We start from the raw sequence: 17,646 nt of genomic DNA, 5'->3' as shown, positions 1-17,646 counted from the left end.
TTGTGATGGTCATTCATGTGTGTACATATATTAATGTTGATCAAAAGTAATGGTCATTTAAAGGTCAACATGGATGTTCAGACTTTCCTGTTGATTTTTGATTGTTAAAATGGATTGAAAAAAAATTAGATTCACTTAAATTAATCTTGTTCCCTTGTTAATTGTAGTATCTTATCATTCACTAAATCAACCAGATTTCTGATTAAATTAACATCAAGGGATAAGTTGATTTAGCAATTACTTGAAAAAAATATAATAATAAATTTGATGATAATGAAACTTGATTATATTCAATGATACTTAACAATTTAATCATATCGTATTTATGGTAATCGAAAGCAATTGTTTCAAATATTTCATCTTGAGTGATTTACATGCAAATAAAAAAGGATTTAATTGTAATTTAACAAAAGAAAACTTAATCACAATAGATTTAAATTAATGATTTACATTATCTACCAAACAATAACATGTAACATAATTTTAATCACTCATTAAACTGCCAATTAACCTTTAAAATGACATATTCTAATTGTTGGTGATTTATGATTAGTTTAATAGGAAATACTATCAATTGAATCAAAGAGCAAAACAATATTCAAGTTTCATCACAATGTTTACTTTTCCATTCTCATGATGATGATGACCAACATCACCTCATCAAGTTTCATTTTATATTCTAACTAATGATGATAATGATAAGATAGGCGACAATGAGTATGAGCATAAATTGAATATGAACAATCATGAAAATCTCTTTAACTGAATCACCATGAAAGAGGAAGAAAAGATTCAGGATAAAGAAAAAAAAATACTCTCTTCTCAACTTCCTTCCTCTCCTTTTCACTTTCAGTATTCAATCTTTCCACTCTCTCACTTCATCCTTCTTATCCACACCTTATCTCTTTGCCCCCCCAGGGAAACAGTATTAACATTCAGGTAAACATATTCCAGTTAATCAGTTAGATGAACAGAATCGACTTAATTTCGTTACCAAATGACCTCAACAAACCAAAGACCGAAGAGAAAAACTTTCTCTCTCTCTCTTATGAATCCTATTATTTGTTTCTCTTCACTTGGTAACAATAATGATAAGTGATGAAGATGAGAAAAAAATTCATTTGATAAAATGAGATTTTTGTTCTGATCTTTTGTTGTCCATCGATTAAGTTGACGTAGTGAAAAAAAATCCCGTTATCATTTTATTCCCTGTTAACTATTGATATTATACTTTGATGATATAATAAATTACACTCCCTGAGGATGGATTGGTCAACTGAGAGGTATCTTTCTTGACCATCCAAGGAAAACTGGTCTAGATGATGAGTAATGATAATAAGAATTGAAATGAATAGTTGAATGTAAATATTGTCATCTGTATCATCATTTTCATCAATGGTCAAGTATATTAAATATTTACACGTTAAAGAGACTTGATTTTTTGACTCAGACAACTGACCAATCAATATTTCACCATGAATATGAATGATGAGATTATTTTGTCTTTTGTATTCACCTTGTCTCCCCTGTGCTCTTTTTTTTCATGATGAAATATTTTCATCATCATGAAGACAAATGACGATAATGATAATACTTCCACAGGTCGCTGGATCAGCTTCTGAATCATGGGAATTGTCCATTTCTATCAAGAACTTTTTCCCTTTCTTTCAATGGTCAATCTTGTTGCTTTTTTCTCTCCAAAATCAGAACATCATGAAAAATGAAATCATCATGATTGGTGAACTTGATCTGATTCGGATGTTTCATTTAACAAGCTCATTTATATTAAAATCAAGTTTACAATATTTTCTCTGTTACCTTATATCATGTTCTGTGAACTTTCCTGATGATTCTGAGGAACAGGTTGACCAGTTGAAAGTAATTCGAGATAAATAAAAAAACTTTTCTTTTTTCAATCTCGAACTGACTTTTGGAATAAGGTAAAGAAATGATGACTATTATGATGATAAGAATTTTCTCTTCCTTTCTGCCGAATATGAAATTTAGAAAGTTTTCTCATGGTTCCATGATGGAGATAATATCATCTTCATGAATAAAATGTATTCTCTTTTTTTTGTCACATCCCAGAAGTCTAACGATTATATGATCAATTTGAATAGGAAATTGATGAAAACATGGAGATTGAAAATTCACTTAAGTTACTTGTTAGAAAACAAAATCAATATTGAGATTTAAATGAATTTGATTGTTAAAAATTATTCCTTTTCTTTCTTCCTGTTCTCTTTACAGATCAATCAATTGATGCATTGATAATGAGACTGAATAATGTTTATCATCATCATCATCATGCTCATCTGAGTACACAAGAGATGGAGAAAAGAAAATGATAATTTTGATTATTGAATAAGTTTCCAAACAAAGTTTATACTTTCAGGGTGAAAATTGGGAATGAGTTTCAGTTGAAATATTTTTCACCATAATTTTGTTTTCACCATCAAATTGACTCAAGAATATGATGTTGATTATCATGTTGATGATGAATGAATGGAAGATAAAAATTGATTTTCATTCTAATAGATAACACATTGATGGAAAATTGTTTTCTTCTCATCTACAATTAAACTAAATTGTCGATTGAATTTACGTGACTCCAACATCTCATCAACGATATAACAATTTCACCATCATATTTAATCAGCCCTTTTTTTAGATGGTCGTTGATTATAATCAACACCATACATTGGGTTCACTTATTTCAAGTCGATTGTTATTATAAATGTTACAATTCATCGTCATTATCATGGTGATTGAATGAGTACCTTGAATTTCATTTCTTGTTGACGAAGTGAAAAGTTTTCTGGGAGAAGAAAAAAAGTTTTCGAAACTTTTTTTTCATAGCTTCTTTCAGAATTCACCCAAAATTCATGATCACGTACAATTTGATTGAACTAAATATTACAAATGATGATGAACATCATTATTATTATGATGATGATGGTGATAAAGTTAAGATGAGTTGAGAAAATGTTTCGAGTCTTTTTCCATGAATAACTTTCAAGCTATCATGATCAAGTGATACAACTATTATATAACTTTATCCTTAATATTCAGACCAGAATTAGTTTCTTCAACATGATGACCATTCATAAAGTCTTATAGTTGAGTTGGTACCTGGTGGTCATCATCATCATGGATAAATGAACAGTAATGATAAATTCAACTGTAGTATTGAGTGTCGATTCAGTTTTATGTTTTCAGAATTTTTCTTTCTTTTCTCATTTGATTAACTTTCATTTATTTATAGCAATTAATAAATTGTTGACCAAACAACCAGACAATCAGATTGTAATCTTGAACTGTTTATTGCTGTTGATTGTTACGCTTTAAATGGTTATAATTTATTGTGATAAATGGGACAAGATGGAAATACATATTGAAAAAGAAACAATCAAGAAAATTGATGATTTACAATTGATGACAATTAATGTAATGGAAACAGATAATTTTCTGATTGATGTTAACAATTATTCAATGGCTTGAATTTTATTTCATAACAATCATCATGATTATATATCGATGATGATGATGATAGTGATAATAATAATAGTAATATTGAACAGATTTAATCAGTTATCATGATAATTATCATGAAAATGAAAATAGAAACGCTTTCATTAAATATCATATCACTGATGGCTGAGAAACGATTATAATAATAAGTATTAAAAGTGAGAGGAAACTTTTTAGAATTTAAAAGAAATTAAAAGAATAAAATGAAAGATTGGAAATATGATATTCATCATGCTCACCATCATCATCATCATCATGTTTTCGTCATGAAAGGGGAAAAGGTAAACATATAGTTCAGAGTAAAAGTCTGAATCAGTGAAGATGAATGAGCCTGAAGATTGCGCAGTTTCAATTGTGAACAAAATTGTCTCTCAAAATTTATCATCACTATTGTATCGGTGAAAGTTAACGGAACAGGTTAAAAACCAACAAGTTAATCAACGACAATCAACTAATAGGAAGGAAAAAAATCACTAATCTAAATCATCATCATCGTAACAACATTTAATCAACAACAGAAACAACAGTTATCTAAAGTTATATACTAGTTTTCCTCAATTACTATTAGATTTTGACTTGGATTTTTGTTTTAATTGTTGTTTTATCTTATAATTTAAGTTAAATATACATCTTATCAAAATTGATTGTAATTAACAACCAATTAGTTTGTTGGTTAACATGATGATGCCAAATCGATTGACAAACTTACCAACCAGCAGCATGATCCTTTTCTGGATAACAATTATCTCAATCATTGTTCAAGGTAAGTTAATTTAGAAATTAATTTGATAAAATAATTATCATTATCATTAACTTTAAATACTCTCAATTGAACAATTAGAACTTGGTTCTGTTTAAATTTTTTTTTCTCTCTCGTTTCTGTCTCGAAAAACTTTTCTCTCTATTGTTTTTGATGATAATAATGATTATTGTTTGTATATTGAATTCATCGAATTACTATCTTTACATTTGGTTAGAACTTTTTATTTTACTCCTTTTGTTCAGAGATGAGAAGAAAAAAAATTCTCAACTTTGGAAACAAAAATTTTTCTCTTCTTTCACAAAAATATTATCTTCATCATCATTATCATGAGGTATTCATAGTATAATAAAATGATAACGGTTCTTTTTTTTTGGTTAACATTCATCTCATCATATTAAAAACCTATTGTGTGTCTTGTTGGTCTGAAAGTCTTTGGTAGTATTATCATTATATGAGTTAAATTACTGGAGAGAAATATAAATATGACAAAAATAGAGGAGAAACTTTTATTTCTCTCTGTCTTTTAACAGTTCTAATAACATTTTCTTTATCAGAATTCATTGGATAAAATTAAGTTAAATGATTAGAATTAAGTATTTTTCTTCCTTTTCTGGGTATTTGTTAGATTCTAATGATAATTGTAATAAATGAGCAGACAGAGGAGAGTCACAATTGAATTGATGTTGATGATTTGATCCGAATATGATCAAAGAAGATGATGAGGATGATGATGGAGAGGAAGAGGTGATGGTGAGTATGATTCAGTTATTTGAAATAATATCATTAGTACCTATATATGTATATATATATATATGATTTCCAAGCACAGGCTATTATAAAAGTGGCTTCCGTTTCCGATTCTGATTCTTGAGCTCTTTCAGTCTCAATGGATCTGAGTGTAGTGGATATTTACTGGATTATGATTTGATTAGATTTACAAATGAATATTTGGTTTTAGACTCGATCAGCACAAATTCACTTGGTTATCCAACAACATTTAATCAACTAAAAGTTAATCATTATAATGAATTCTGACCAGAATTAGTTTAATCATTTAGAATTGGGATAGAGGTAGAAATAGACTAACATGAGAATTGAATAATGTTGATTAGATTAATCAAGACTGAACAAGCTGATTGCTTATATTTACTCTTAATTTACTAACTATTGATTTCACAAATTGGGAGAATCGAGAAAAAAAACTTTTAAAATCAACTCTTTCATTTGCTTAATTGGTCTCGAGTAATTTAAGATCAACTTTACAATTAGAATGAGAATTAGTTTTTGTTTCGAGAATTGTCTTGATGATAATCTACTCGTGTGTACATCTCATGAGAGATAATGTCTCTGATTGTTTATCCTTTTAAGTCTTTGGAAATGAAAAAGTTCAAAGACTAATGAAATGAAGATCAGGATATCAAATACTAATCAATTATTATCATCATGATTATTGGAACAACTCAATTAAGATTAGGGTGAGTTGAACAATGGGAGAAAAAGAAGAGAAAAAGCAAAAAAAAATAACAGAAATTGAGGCCAAACAAGATGATGAACATGAGATGAAGATGTGGAAGAGGAAGAGGAAGACGAGGATAAAGATGAGCTATCGATGTAAGAAGAGATGTTGATAGAAAAGGGGAAAAAGAAATATTCGAATCTTAGAACTTGGATTAATGTTAGATAATAATATAAGTATCTTTCGCCATTGTATCAATGAGAAAACTAAATGTATTGAATGATATTATTTCACAAGATACAAGTTGAAAAGTTCTGATTCAAATTGATCGGTTTCAATTTACCAAACAAGTGAAAACTTATGAAACTTTTGACCATTGATGTTTCATCAGAATTTTTCTTCATCAGGGTAAACTGACCCATGAAATTCATCCCACCAACTATTCAGAATCATTGTTAATCCAGCTAATAACAACATCTAATTGTTTCAGACTTAATCTCGACAAATTGATTATTATAACATTATCGCTGTTAAATGGCTACTAAATTAACTTTGATTGTCTTTGGTTGAACTGGATTAGTTTAACCTTAACTATTAATTTATCTTTGGTTAATCCTGTTGATCAGTGTAACAAAAACATAACAATCACCGGTATCAGGGTTAATTGCTATCAACTTAATTAACTCCAATGATTTTGGTGATCATTATCAAAAAGGAAAATCAAAATCAAATATCAATATAATCTGATTGTCGTCAATATATCAGATAAATTGATCTTGTTGATTATCAATGATTATCCTTTTTATTTTTATGAAATCTCGTGAAAAGTTTAAACATTGATCATGATTTATTTTCGGGACTTAATTGTTGATCTATTTTTTATTATCTTATTTATTGGAAATCAACTTAGATGATAAATTGACTGAAATAACTTAGTCTATGTGAATACAATGATAGAGCATCTAAATCTGATTGATTGTTTCAATTAATAATTAATTATCATGGTTACAATCACACTGGTCAATTGGTCAACATTAACTAGTTAAATATCACAATTTACATCATGGTAAAAGATATCAAGATGATTACTTTTGATATCCTCAGAATTAATCATCTAAATGATTAATAACAATTGTCTTTAATAGTAATTGTTGTCTCAATGATTAATTCTACCAATTAGCTTAACCATTAACTGTAATGATAATATTATTAGTTGATGAAACAGGAAGAGGTCAATGTTATTATTAATTGTAACAATTTAAGCTACTGATTAATATCATGTATTGGTAAAGTGGATTAGCCAAATTGACAATTAACAGTCAATGAATTGTAAGGTCATTGGTGTTTTGATAAGAATCAGTTAATTGCCTGAGTTGGCTAATTATTTTAACAATTTGATTACAGTTCAACCAACTTAATTCAATGATAATCAAAGTTTATCCAACAATTAGACCTTTATTTTCATTTACAAGTTAAATTGTTCATTCAGATCTTTGTTAAGTTAATTTTGATATAAATATCAGAATTTAATTACCAAGTAAAAACTTTTTGCCTCAGGGTTTAAATACTCAATCAATTGTAACCATATAATCAATTTTTAAATCCAATTGAATAACTAAATTAATTATTAACTAATGGAATAAATAATTAATAGTAAACTGTTAGTGATTCGTATTGTTAATATTTAATATACTGTTTATTGTCTAGCCTTTGATTTACAAGTTAAATTGTTAATCAACGTTTTTCTCGTCCTCATTTGAATTAATTATCAACAATCAACAGGTCTAATCAATTCTAATTGATTGATTGAAAATGCATGAAACATTGAAAATATTGACCTCTGGTCTTAATTAACAATGAAGATTTGAACAATCAACGATTTACATTAATATAAATTGAATTACCAAAAGTGTTCATTGATTAACTTTAAGCATGAAAAGTTAATGATAATTATGATTTTAATACTAATTGTCAAGGATTAATTTGAAGCCATTAAAGTTGTTTGATTGTAATAATAATATTGTTTATTTTTTTTCGTTCAATGTGAATACTAATTGTTAACAATTTAGCATCACTGTTGCCTCTTGCCGATGACGAAACCGACAAAAGGACGAGTCACAATATTATGAGATTCGGACGTCAAGCTGGACATAATATATTGAGGTTCGGACGGACTCCAGGTCACAATATAATGAGATTTGGTAAACGGGAGGAATCAAATTCAGCACCAGGTAGCTCATTTGAGATGATCAGTGACTCTAAACCAATTTCATTTCTCAATGATTACCAAAGGTCCGGTTATAATCATTATGGACTTTTTGACCCACCCTCATCCTCATCATCATCTTTAATACCTTTCAATATATTAATTAATGATAATAATAATAATAATAATAATATTAATGATAATAATATCGATAATCTTAATAGTAACAACAATGGATTTGATATAAATACATCTTACCTGCCCATTGGATACTATGGACAGCCCTCACCATTAAATCCACTGTATGTATTGACCATTATGTTTAAATCAATTAATTGAACAGTTAATTGTTTATCAAGAGTACAATTTGATAGCCAATTTAATTTAGTTTATATTCATCTTTTTCCCCTTTTCTATCTTTATCATCATCATTATCATCATCATCAAGAAATCTTGCCCAACGGTCACTACCTTACCAACAAGCTAAAAAAGGACGACCTGAAACTGATCATGTAATTATGCGATTTGGTTAAATCATCATAATCATTTAATTATAATCACCAAAATCAGCAAATTGTTATTCATCGTCATCATCATCCTCATCATCATTAAACATCAATACAATCAAGCAACAATCTCAATCGTAATATGATCTAATTTAAATTACCAAGACAAACTGACTGATGACTTTTATGTGAACTATCAAAAAAAAAATCAACAATCAAAAAAAAGAGATTAAAAAAAATTAAGAGAGAGATAATCAATCTTAATCCGGTTCCACTTTAAATCATCAAGTGAATGAGTGTGTGAGTGAGATAAAAACTAAAAGCAATCAACGAGATTTACTCTAAATGAATTGAAATTAACCGCAACCTTAATTATTAGTAAACAATTAACTTTTTTCCCCCTTTCAAATGAACAATCAAAATATTATAAAAAATCTTAATTATGATAATGTTTTAATGATAATTATGAACACAATCAAATGTCAAACTGACCAAACACCGTCCTTTTGATTTGATCTGATCCTTTTTAACAACAATTAACATTGATAATCCAATCGTTTTAATTTAACTCGTAAAAAAACAGTTGATTCAATTTCCTTGATTATTAATCAATCTATTTATTTACTAATTATTTCCTCATATGAGCCATTACCTTTCAAGCCCAATTCTTAATTGTAACTTTCTCTCACTCGCTTTCCCTGTGATAATCTAATCGTATTGACAATTATCATTGAAACTTTTTATTACCCTTAACATTTAATTGCGTTTCAATTGTCATTGATTAACAGTCTAATTCATTCACCCAACATCATCATCATCATCATCATGCTCTTGACTTTTAATTAACTATTACTTTTGATTCAATTTCGATCACATTTTCTCATTAACATTCATTATAAGAGATTATCCAAAGTTCTAATCTGACGAAACAATAACAATTCGAAGAAAAAGTTTTTTCTTCTTCTTCGAAAAGTCTGATCTTCTAAATCTCATAGAGAAAAGTTTCATTTCCTGTAATCTTTCATTCTTATTCCTTGAAAGTTCATTCTCATCTCATCTCATCTTCTCTTCTTCTTCTTCTTCCTTCATCATCTTTCCTCATCAATTCTATTATATTTTTAATCTTATCCCGTTATCTTCATCCTCTTTAATCGAGTTTTCAAATTCTATGTTCGAGTTTTTCTATTCTAATATTATTGTTACTTAAATTTAAATGATTTTGTTCATTTTCCTTGTAACATTTTATCAGAATCATATATATAATTATCTTAATCATAAAATCATGACAATAATCAAGAGAAATTAAATAATTGAGTCAATCGAATCACACTTCAAGTGATAACAAAATTAGATTGAAATCAAGTATATTAGAATTAACCAGTTGATAAACTTAAATTGTTATTCGTCTTGTTAAACAAAAACAAAATTAACTCTCTAATCACTAAGCAAGAAATGAATCAATTAATTGTTCTAATGATAAATAATTTGTTAAAATGAAAGTCTAATTGTTGCAAAAAGAATTTTTGAAAAAACAAATTAACTTGTCGTTTAAATTGTTCAACTAAAATGCGGGAAAAAAAAGACTGAACTTCTCGGGAACGGATAATCGCAATGCGAAAATAATAACAGGAAATACTCAAATCGAAACATCGAAACTCGTAGATCATGTTACGTGTTAGTCTCTCGATTATTGATGAATAAAAATGTTCGTCAATTAAGTTCATCATTCAATGATTTTCGAGAAAACAAAAAGTATCCAAACTAAAAAGGCCAACGACATTATTTGTCAACTCGAAAGTTGAATATTACATGACACAAATTCATCTTGACGATTGAATTTCAACCGAAAGTCACTAAAGTTAAAGGGAAGATAAATATAAGAAAGTGGGTGGAAAGAGAATAATAAATTATAAATTCTATGGAGAATTTCAAGTTAAATTGAAATACTCATGATAAGATAATCATAGACGAACCTTATTAAATTATTGTAACTTTTTCTCGGTGAGTAAGCATATTGTTATCATTATGATAACTTTCATTGTTATCATCATCTTTTTAGCATCTCTCGTTTCCATAACGTATCATTATTGTTTTCATCATCTTCTTGGTGTGGCATCATATCCATATAACTCAATGAATATTGTTCAATTTTCCTCTTCAAATTGTAATACAAATTAAGTTCGTGCCCATGATAACCCAAGGTGAGAATTCAGTTTAAAATAATAAATTGAAAATTGTTGTTGTTGACCGAAAGGATAATCAACTTACATGATAGAATTTTTTTTTGTTGATCAAAGGTAATTTTTGGTGCTTTTCTTTATGAAAAAAATTCATCATGAATTTCAATAAGGTTTCTTTGGATAACATTTCATTTGTATTCAATAAAAGAAAAATATAAGCATTGAAATACTAATAATGAGTTAGCCATGAAAGTTAACTTTCACTTTTCACTTTTCATTCTGTTTCTCTATTATTCTCTCTCTTTATCCATGATAATTATGTAAAGGTAAGTTTTCTCTTCCCTCAAAATCATCGTGAAAGTAAAAGGTTAATCCATTACCAAATTGGTGGTAAATCCATGAGTGTGTGTTAAGAGAAGAGGGAATCAGATTTAGAGGCCGAGAGATTCAATTGAGATGTGACAACATAGAGAAACAATAAAGAGAGAGAGAGAAATAGATGAGCCTTTGACCCAGAAACCGAAAATTGTCCAACTTTTTTTTCTTCTCTCTCAGATAACAATTAATTTTGAGTCTTCCCTGAAATGAGACAGTTGATCAGAAGAGATGATATGGAAGAAGAAAAAAAGAGAAAAATTAAGAAAAAAGAGAAAAAAAAGAGAAAAATATTAGAGCTTTTAAAGATTCCTGAGAATCTGAGATGATCAATTGGTGGGAAAAAGAAAGAGAAGAAAGAAAGAGAGAGAGAGAGAGAGAGAGAGAGAGAGAGAGAGAGAGAGAGAAAGGATGGGAAAGATGAAAGAGAAAAGATAAATTTCAACAATTAGAAAAATAAATCTTGATTTGTTTGACTATTATCACCAGAATCAGAGGATTAGTTTGATTCTTATGGCACAGAAAAGACATTGAAGAGATGGTAAGAAAATCTCTTCACTTTCTGTTTTTTTGTTACTTATCAAGATGATGATGAAGATGATGATGATGATTAGAGGTTTGAAATTGATAAAGAGGTAAAATTAGTTAGATGATGACATTGAACAAGACATTTCGATTCAGGCTTCGTTTCAAAGTCCCTCGTAAGGTTTGGGTTCCGATAACATTTTGGAATCTTTTATCTGTAGATTTATAATTTATAGAGAGAGAGAGAGAGAAAGGATGGGAAAGATGAAAGAGAAAAGATAAATTTCAACAATTAGAAAAATAAATCTTGATTTGTTTGACTATTATCACCAGAATCAGAGGATTAGTTTGATTCTTATGGCACAGAAAAGACATTGAAGAGATGGTAAGAAAATCTCTTCACTTTCTGTTTTTTTGTTACTTATCAAGATGATGATGAAGATGATGATGATGATTAGAGGTTTGAAATTGATAAAGAGGTAAAATTAGTTAGATGATGACATTGAACAAGACATTTCGATTCAGGCTTCGTTTCAAAGTCCCTCGTAAGGTTTGGGTTCCCGATAACATTTTGGAATCTTTTATCTGTAGATTTATAATTTATACGAGAGAGAGAGGGAGAGAAAGAGAGGAAAACACAAAGAGAGAGAGAGAAAAAAAGAAAATAAAAAGAGACAATTATTCAAGGTAACTTTTGAAGAGAAAAGATCTTAAAATTAATTAAGATCATGGGGATGTATATTCTTTCCACTTATGTATTTTGTTAGATTAATTGAAAATCAAAATTAATGATCACAAAGAGAAAGTTACGTTAGAGTAAATTTTAACATTTCTTGTTTTCTGATCGAACCAAGAAAAGTGTTAGATGTGTGTGGCGGTGTGTAATTTATATATGTTTTGTGGGAAGTGTATGTGATTTGAGTGTGTAAGTAATTTACAAAATGCGCTGATTAATCCATAATAATCACCATTGAACTCCGGTGTATTCAGGAGGTAAGGCTGGTCCTTCCATAGGCTGTTCTTCACTGGCTGAGCTTTCACAATTTTTACATGAACTTTCACTATCACCTTGGCTTGGACCTAAAGTGTAAAGTAATTGGTTTGATTAAAGAGTTATTAAAGATTCATTTTTGGAACAGATTAAGTTGATTTCTTACATTCTTCCTTGTCATATGAATTTCTAGAGTTTTCATTTGATTGATCATTTTCTGGTGGACTGTGTCTTTCTTTCACCGGTGATATCAATTTAGTTGGACTGATTGGATTTTCTTCTTTTAAAAGTCGCTCTTTTCGCTTCTCTTTGTCCAAATCGTCGACTACCATCACTTTCCTAGATTTACTTCGAGATCTGCTACGACTACGTTTTCGTGATTTATCCTTGTCTTTGTCTCGCTCTTTATCACGATCACGATCACGATCTCTATCTCGCTCTCGATCTCTGTCGCGATCTCTATCTCGCTCACGGTCACGGTCCCGATCTCGGTCTCGGTCTCTGTCGCGATCTCGGTCTTTGTCTCTGTCACGGTCACGTTCCCGCTCACCATTTCTGTCACGATCTTTTTCTTTAGATTCTGAGGAGAAAATTTAAGAAAGTTGATAAGTTAGAAAATGTTTACAATTTAAAAGAAAATATTTAAACACAATCGGGTTTGCACTTACTTTCTGGTCGATCTCTATCTCGACTGGATCTTTTCCTTTCCTTGTCTCGGTCTTTTTCTTTGTCCCGATCCCTATCTCGATCTCTTTCACGATCCCTGTCCCTAGAAGATGGAAAATAGAAATAGAATCAAAACATAATCTTAATTCATTAATTCTGTAAAAAGAAAAGCGGGAACTTACCTCGTATAAAATGAATCACGTTCTCTGCTTTTCCTTCGAGATCTTTCTCGGTCGACTCCTCGACGTCGATGTCTCCTTTCCCTTGATCTTGATCTCGATTTCATATCCCTGGTTCTTGAATGTCTTCTTTCCCTAGATCGAGAACGTTTCTTCTCTCTTGACCTTGATCGCCAAGAGCGTCGAGATCTTTCCCTAGATCTGGACCTTCGAGTTCGACTACGAGATCTTCGTACTCTTGATCGAGATCTACTTCTATCACGAGTTTTAGATTTAGAACGTGACCGTGATCGAGATTTTTCTTTCATTTCAGGTTTATTCTCGTCTACTTCCATCTTCTCAAGTTTAACATTGTAAGTTGGCTCAATCGCGGCTGAGATCAATGATTGAGCTTCCCTTACCCTTTTCATAGCTTCCTCAATTTCCTTCTGAGCAGCTTCATTACTTTTAGCTTGAGGTTTAACTATGGCATTGTTTGAATGGTTTATCTTTAAAGCTCTACCTCCAAGAATAACACCATTATACTGTAAAGCATTGGCCACTGAAGATTGTTCAGTAAATTCAACAAAAGCAAACCTTGTTGGTTGTGCCTCATCACCCGCCATACGAACATATTTAACCTCTCCAAGGCGATTGAAAAAGTTTAACAGTTGCTCAGCAGTTATGGTTGAATCAAGATTACCAACATAAACAGTTCTCCTGATCTCTTCTATTTTAGATGGATCCATATTGGCTGGTAAGGGTGGATATTGAGGAAGACCAAGAGCAGTCAATCGAGGATCAATTGTGGTAATAATTTGTTCTCCTTTTACTCCAAGAACAACTTGACTAACAATACCCGAATTTGAACCTCCAAGACCGGCATTTGATGTTAAACTAAGAGCTGTAGTCTCATCTGGTATTTTATTATCTGTAACCGGCAAGACAATAAGCGCACGATCAATGAAAACGGTATTGGTCAAATGTTGAGCAACCCCAGTACACCAAGGCTCGCAATACTTAATGTAACACACTTTAGATCCTTGGTTACTTGATAGATCACTGGAAGAAAAGAAAAGAACAAAAGTCAGATTGATTAACAATTTACAGGTCAAGGGTAAATATTCAAGTAGACAAACTACTTATACAGATATAAAGTGATTGGAACCGCCACCAACCAAAAGAATAAGGTTTAACCAAAATTTGACCGGTTATACCAAAGATAAAGATTGAAAAGTGAAATAAATTGTGGTTAACTTACTTTTTCGGATAAACTTGAACCTCCTTAATTTGACCAATGTAACCAAAAAGTGTGGTCATTTGTTCCAGTGTAACACTTGGAGCAATATTGGTAATTTGGATAACACAAGTTTCCGAGCCCATTGTCATATCTAATATATATATAAAATATTTAGATAGAGAGAGAAAAATAATAAAATAACAAAAAAACAGAAAAAATCACTCAACTCAAATGTCTTCTTCAAACTCACAAACTCTAAATATAAATATTAAGATGAATCACTCACAATGTTTTAAAACTAATTGTTACGAGTTAATCAAGAGTAAACCATAATTGAAGATTTACTACTTTAATTAATTATAGAATAAATAAAAAGGTAAATGAAAACAAATTGTTAATCATTAACAAAACAATTTAACAATCCAATCAACATGCGTCCTCACAAAGGGAAACCGAAACAAAACCGGATAAATATTTTCTATTCTTTTATGAAGTATAGATGGCGCTGAGAACCAAGAAGAAAAATTCTCTTTTCAAATGAATAGAATTTAATTAAATCGATCAATTAATTGATCAATTAAATGTTACAATTTAATTCCACTTGAAAATTTGACAAAATTTGGTCGATTTAACTGTGATTAACTGATTAATATTCTTCTTCTTCTTCTGAGTTATCTTGGAATTCATTTGGTTGGAATTTTGTAAATTAGTCAACGTTCCCTTTTTCTGTTTACTTTTTGTCTTGACTTTTTTGATTTTTTTTTCGTTAAAATGTTTCCTCACTTTTTAATTAATCTCAGTGATCTAATTAAATATCCTCAACGATAAATTTGATTTAAAGGTAGGTTATTAGTTGATTTCGATTGTTTTAGTTTGACTAATTTCTCTTTTTTTCTTTATTCGCACAGATTCATCCATTTATGTTCATCTATTTGAGACTCTCTTTTTCTTAGAATGTTGTTACCATGTGACCATCAAAATACCCTTGAAAGTTAACAAGCAAAAGAATTGATCAACCTTGTTAATTTCTTAACTATTTTTCTCTTCTTCTTCATTATCAATCACCCTATTCTGATTGACTTTTAGTTTGGAGTTATTGACTATTTATTTTCATCAGTAATTTGGTGTACTAATTACTGATTGGAAAGTGTGTCTGTTTTTGTTTCTCTCTCTCTCTCTTTCTTTCTCTGGTGATCCTTTTTTTGAGATTGTTTGATTCTCTCCGGTTACAGGATAAATTAAGATGAGCTCATTACTCAAAGGATCAAGGAAATTACTTCTTGGAATTGGTCTAGCTGGTGCTGGAGCCGCTGTTTGGGCGATTATGGGAGGCAGTGAAGACAAAGCTTTCATCAAAGCATCAGCATTTTATGATCATTATATTAACAATCCAAGATATTTCTATGAGCCACCAGTTACTCATAAATGGGACTTTAATTGGGATCGTAGACAATCTGATACCCTTATGAAAACATTGGAAGGTAAATTTCGTGCCGAAGATGATAAACAATCATCACAAGAGAAACTACAAAAAGCCAAAGTAACAGCAAGTCGACATTTATTATTTATCCGACATGGTCAGTATACATTAAATGGTAAAACTGACGAGGAAAGATCATTAACTGAACTTGGTCGACAACAGGCCTACCTTGCTGCTCAAAGATTAAAGGAATTAAATCTTCCCTATTCACAAATTGTTCAATCAACAATGACCCGGGCCAAACAAACAGCTCAAATAATTTGTAAAGAATTACCTGATGTACCTGTTTCTAGTAGTGATCTACTTCGTGAAGGATTACCCATCTTACCAGAACCTTCAAATAATAAAGAGATAAACAATGTAAGAGCTTTTACCGATGGTCCAAGGATTGAGGCAGCTTTTCGTAGATACTTTTATCGTGCAACACCCGATCAAAAGGTGGACAGTTACGAGATATTTGTTTGCCATGCAAATGTCATTCGTTATTTTGTCTGTAGAGCATTACAATTACCTCCAGAAGCATGGTTACGGTTTTCTCTTCACAATTGTAGTTTAACCTGGATCGCAATTCGTCCCAGTGGTCGAGTAACTGTTTATACTGTCGGTGATTGTGGTTTCATTCCCCAAGGCAAACTCACAACCACCTAACCAATATAACTACCAAACCAGATGAAGCAAATAATATTATTAGTAAATGCTACAAATATATACCTGCAAAAGTCATCCAATTAAAGAAAATGATGATTGCTGATATAAATACACGAAACAAATTTATCTTTTGTATTATAGACTCTGTTGGTTCTCAACTCTTTCTCTGTCTGTCTCTCTCTCTCTCACACACATATATACAACATAAACACCAATCAAAAAATTCTCACGAAAAATTCATCGCCTTCATCATTTTGGTTAATCATCTCAACTCTAATCTTCATTTGATTTATTCGTTTCTCTATTATCAAAGCCAACTAATAATTCCATGATTCTTTGTGATATAATTTTCTTTTCTTCTTCTTAGAGAATCAACAATATTCTAGATTAGCTCAAGCAAATTGATTCTAAATTTTCTTCTCCAAAAAAAAATGATGTCAAAATTTGTCAAATTGTTTCCTTTTTGCTTGATTGATATTTTTCCCAATTTCTCTCTCCTTAGTCTTGTTAACTAAATAATTTTTCTCCTCTTCATGTAAACATTTAGATTTGAATTTATGAAGGTAAAGAAAACACAAATTTATCATTATAAAAGGTAAACAATTTGTTCACAGGTTTTAATTGTTTCAAAAGAAACGTTTTAACTGATCCCTCTGCTAACAATTAACACGATTACGTTGGAGGTAAGTTGAATAAACGATTCAATAACTAGTCCTCATGAAGGTAAACACCATTTTATTTCTAGAAAATGTTGAAATGTTATTGTCTCTCCCATCAGAGAGATTAAAACACCGAACAAGGTTAAATCAAATCTTTTTAGTTACATTATGTTAAATCCACACGGTTGATGAACCAAAATGATTTGAACAATTAAAACGAATCAACAGAAAACGATTCTATCTGTCAGCCAGTCAAATCTAT

General features: G+C 30.1%; 3 protein-coding genes across 8 annotated transcripts; 2 read left to right on the top strand and 1 right to left on the bottom strand.

The window, feature by feature from the left end:
• The first annotated feature begins 3,734 nt into the window (after positions 1 to 3,734).
• LOC128387678 (serum factor response D-like) lies at positions 3,735 to 8,716 on the top strand. Its single transcript, XM_053346921.1, has 4 exons — positions 3,735 to 3,823; positions 4,197 to 4,294; positions 7,820 to 8,258; positions 8,405 to 8,716. Exons 1-4 carry the CDS (start codon positions 3,735 to 3,737, stop codon positions 8,487 to 8,489), a joined length of 711 nt encoding a protein of 236 aa, XP_053202896.1. The 3' UTR covers positions 8,490 to 8,716.
• Positions 8,717 to 10,736: 2,020 nt separating this feature from the next.
• Positions 10,737 to 15,045, bottom strand: LOC128387745 (probable splicing factor, arginine/serine-rich 7). 6 transcript variants are annotated; one of them, XM_053347009.1, is made up of 7 exons: positions 14,825 to 15,045; positions 14,619 to 14,748; positions 13,382 to 14,419; positions 13,202 to 13,302; positions 12,700 to 13,113; positions 12,511 to 12,622; positions 10,737 to 11,221 (listed from the first exon to the last, which is right to left on the bottom strand). In XM_053347009.1, exons 2-7 carry the CDS (start codon positions 14,744 to 14,746, stop codon positions 11,194 to 11,196), a joined length of 1,821 nt encoding a protein of 606 aa, XP_053202984.1. In that variant the 5' UTR covers positions 14,747 to 14,748; positions 14,825 to 15,045; the 3' UTR covers positions 10,737 to 11,193. The 6 variants fall into 6 exon arrangements, with proteins under 6 accessions (XP_053202984.1, XP_053202985.1, XP_053202982.1 ...); XM_053347010.1 differs by having other exon boundaries at positions 14,848 to 15,045; XM_053347007.1 differs by having other exon boundaries at positions 14,884 to 15,044.
• A 231-nt stretch (positions 15,046 to 15,276) lies between these two features.
• Positions 15,277 to 17,437, top strand: LOC128387755 (serine/threonine-protein phosphatase PGAM5, mitochondrial-like). Its single transcript, XM_053347023.1, has 2 exons — positions 15,277 to 15,438; positions 15,506 to 17,437. The coding sequence occupies exon 2, from the start codon at positions 15,841 to 15,843 to the stop codon at positions 16,723 to 16,725; it is 885 nt and encodes a 294-aa protein (XP_053202998.1). The 5' UTR covers positions 15,277 to 15,438; positions 15,506 to 15,840; the 3' UTR covers positions 16,726 to 17,437.
• Positions 17,438 to 17,646: the final 209 nt, after the last annotated feature.

This window comes from Panonychus citri, unplaced genomic scaffold (assembly GCF_014898815.1).
Source record: "Panonychus citri isolate SS breed McGregor unplaced genomic scaffold, ASM1489881v1 Contig00092, whole genome shotgun sequence".
Lineage (NCBI taxonomy): Eukaryota > Metazoa > Arthropoda > Arachnida > Trombidiformes > Tetranychidae > Panonychus > Panonychus citri.
Note: the sequence above shows the minus strand (reverse complement) of the source record. Positions and strands in the feature narration are given on the sequence as shown.

What these genes read in the sequence shown, in the direction of transcription:
- LOC128387755 (XM_053347023.1), top strand. Translation starts at nt 15,841, where the DNA reads ATGAGCTCATTACTCAAAGGATCAAGGAAATTACTTCTTGGAATTGGT.
- LOC128387678 (XM_053346921.1), top strand. Translation starts at nt 3,735, where the DNA reads ATGAAAGATTGGAAATATGATATTCATCATGCTCACCATCATCATCAT. An exon ending in GGGGAAAAGGTAAACATATA is followed by an intron (nt 3,824 to 4,196) that starts GTTCAGAGTAAA and finishes ACAACCAATTAG; the next exon opens with TTTGTTGGTTAACATGATGA. An exon ending in CCCTCACCATTAAATCCACT is followed by an intron (nt 8,259 to 8,404) that starts GTATGTATTGAC and finishes ATCATCATCAAG; the next exon opens with AAATCTTGCCCAACGGTCAC.
- LOC128387745 (XM_053347006.1), bottom strand. Translation starts at nt 14,746, where the DNA reads ATGACAATGGGCTCGGAAACTTGTGTTATCCAAATTACCAATATTGCT. An exon ending in AGATAGAGATCGACCAGAAA is followed by an intron (nt 13,114 to 13,201) that starts GTAAGTGCAAAC and finishes TTTTCTCCTCAG; the next exon opens with AATCTAAAGAAAAAGATCGT. An exon ending in GAATACACCGGAGTTCAATG is followed by an intron (nt 11,222 to 12,510) that starts GTGATTATTATG and finishes GTCTCATTTCAG; the next exon opens with GGAAGACTCAAAATTAATTG.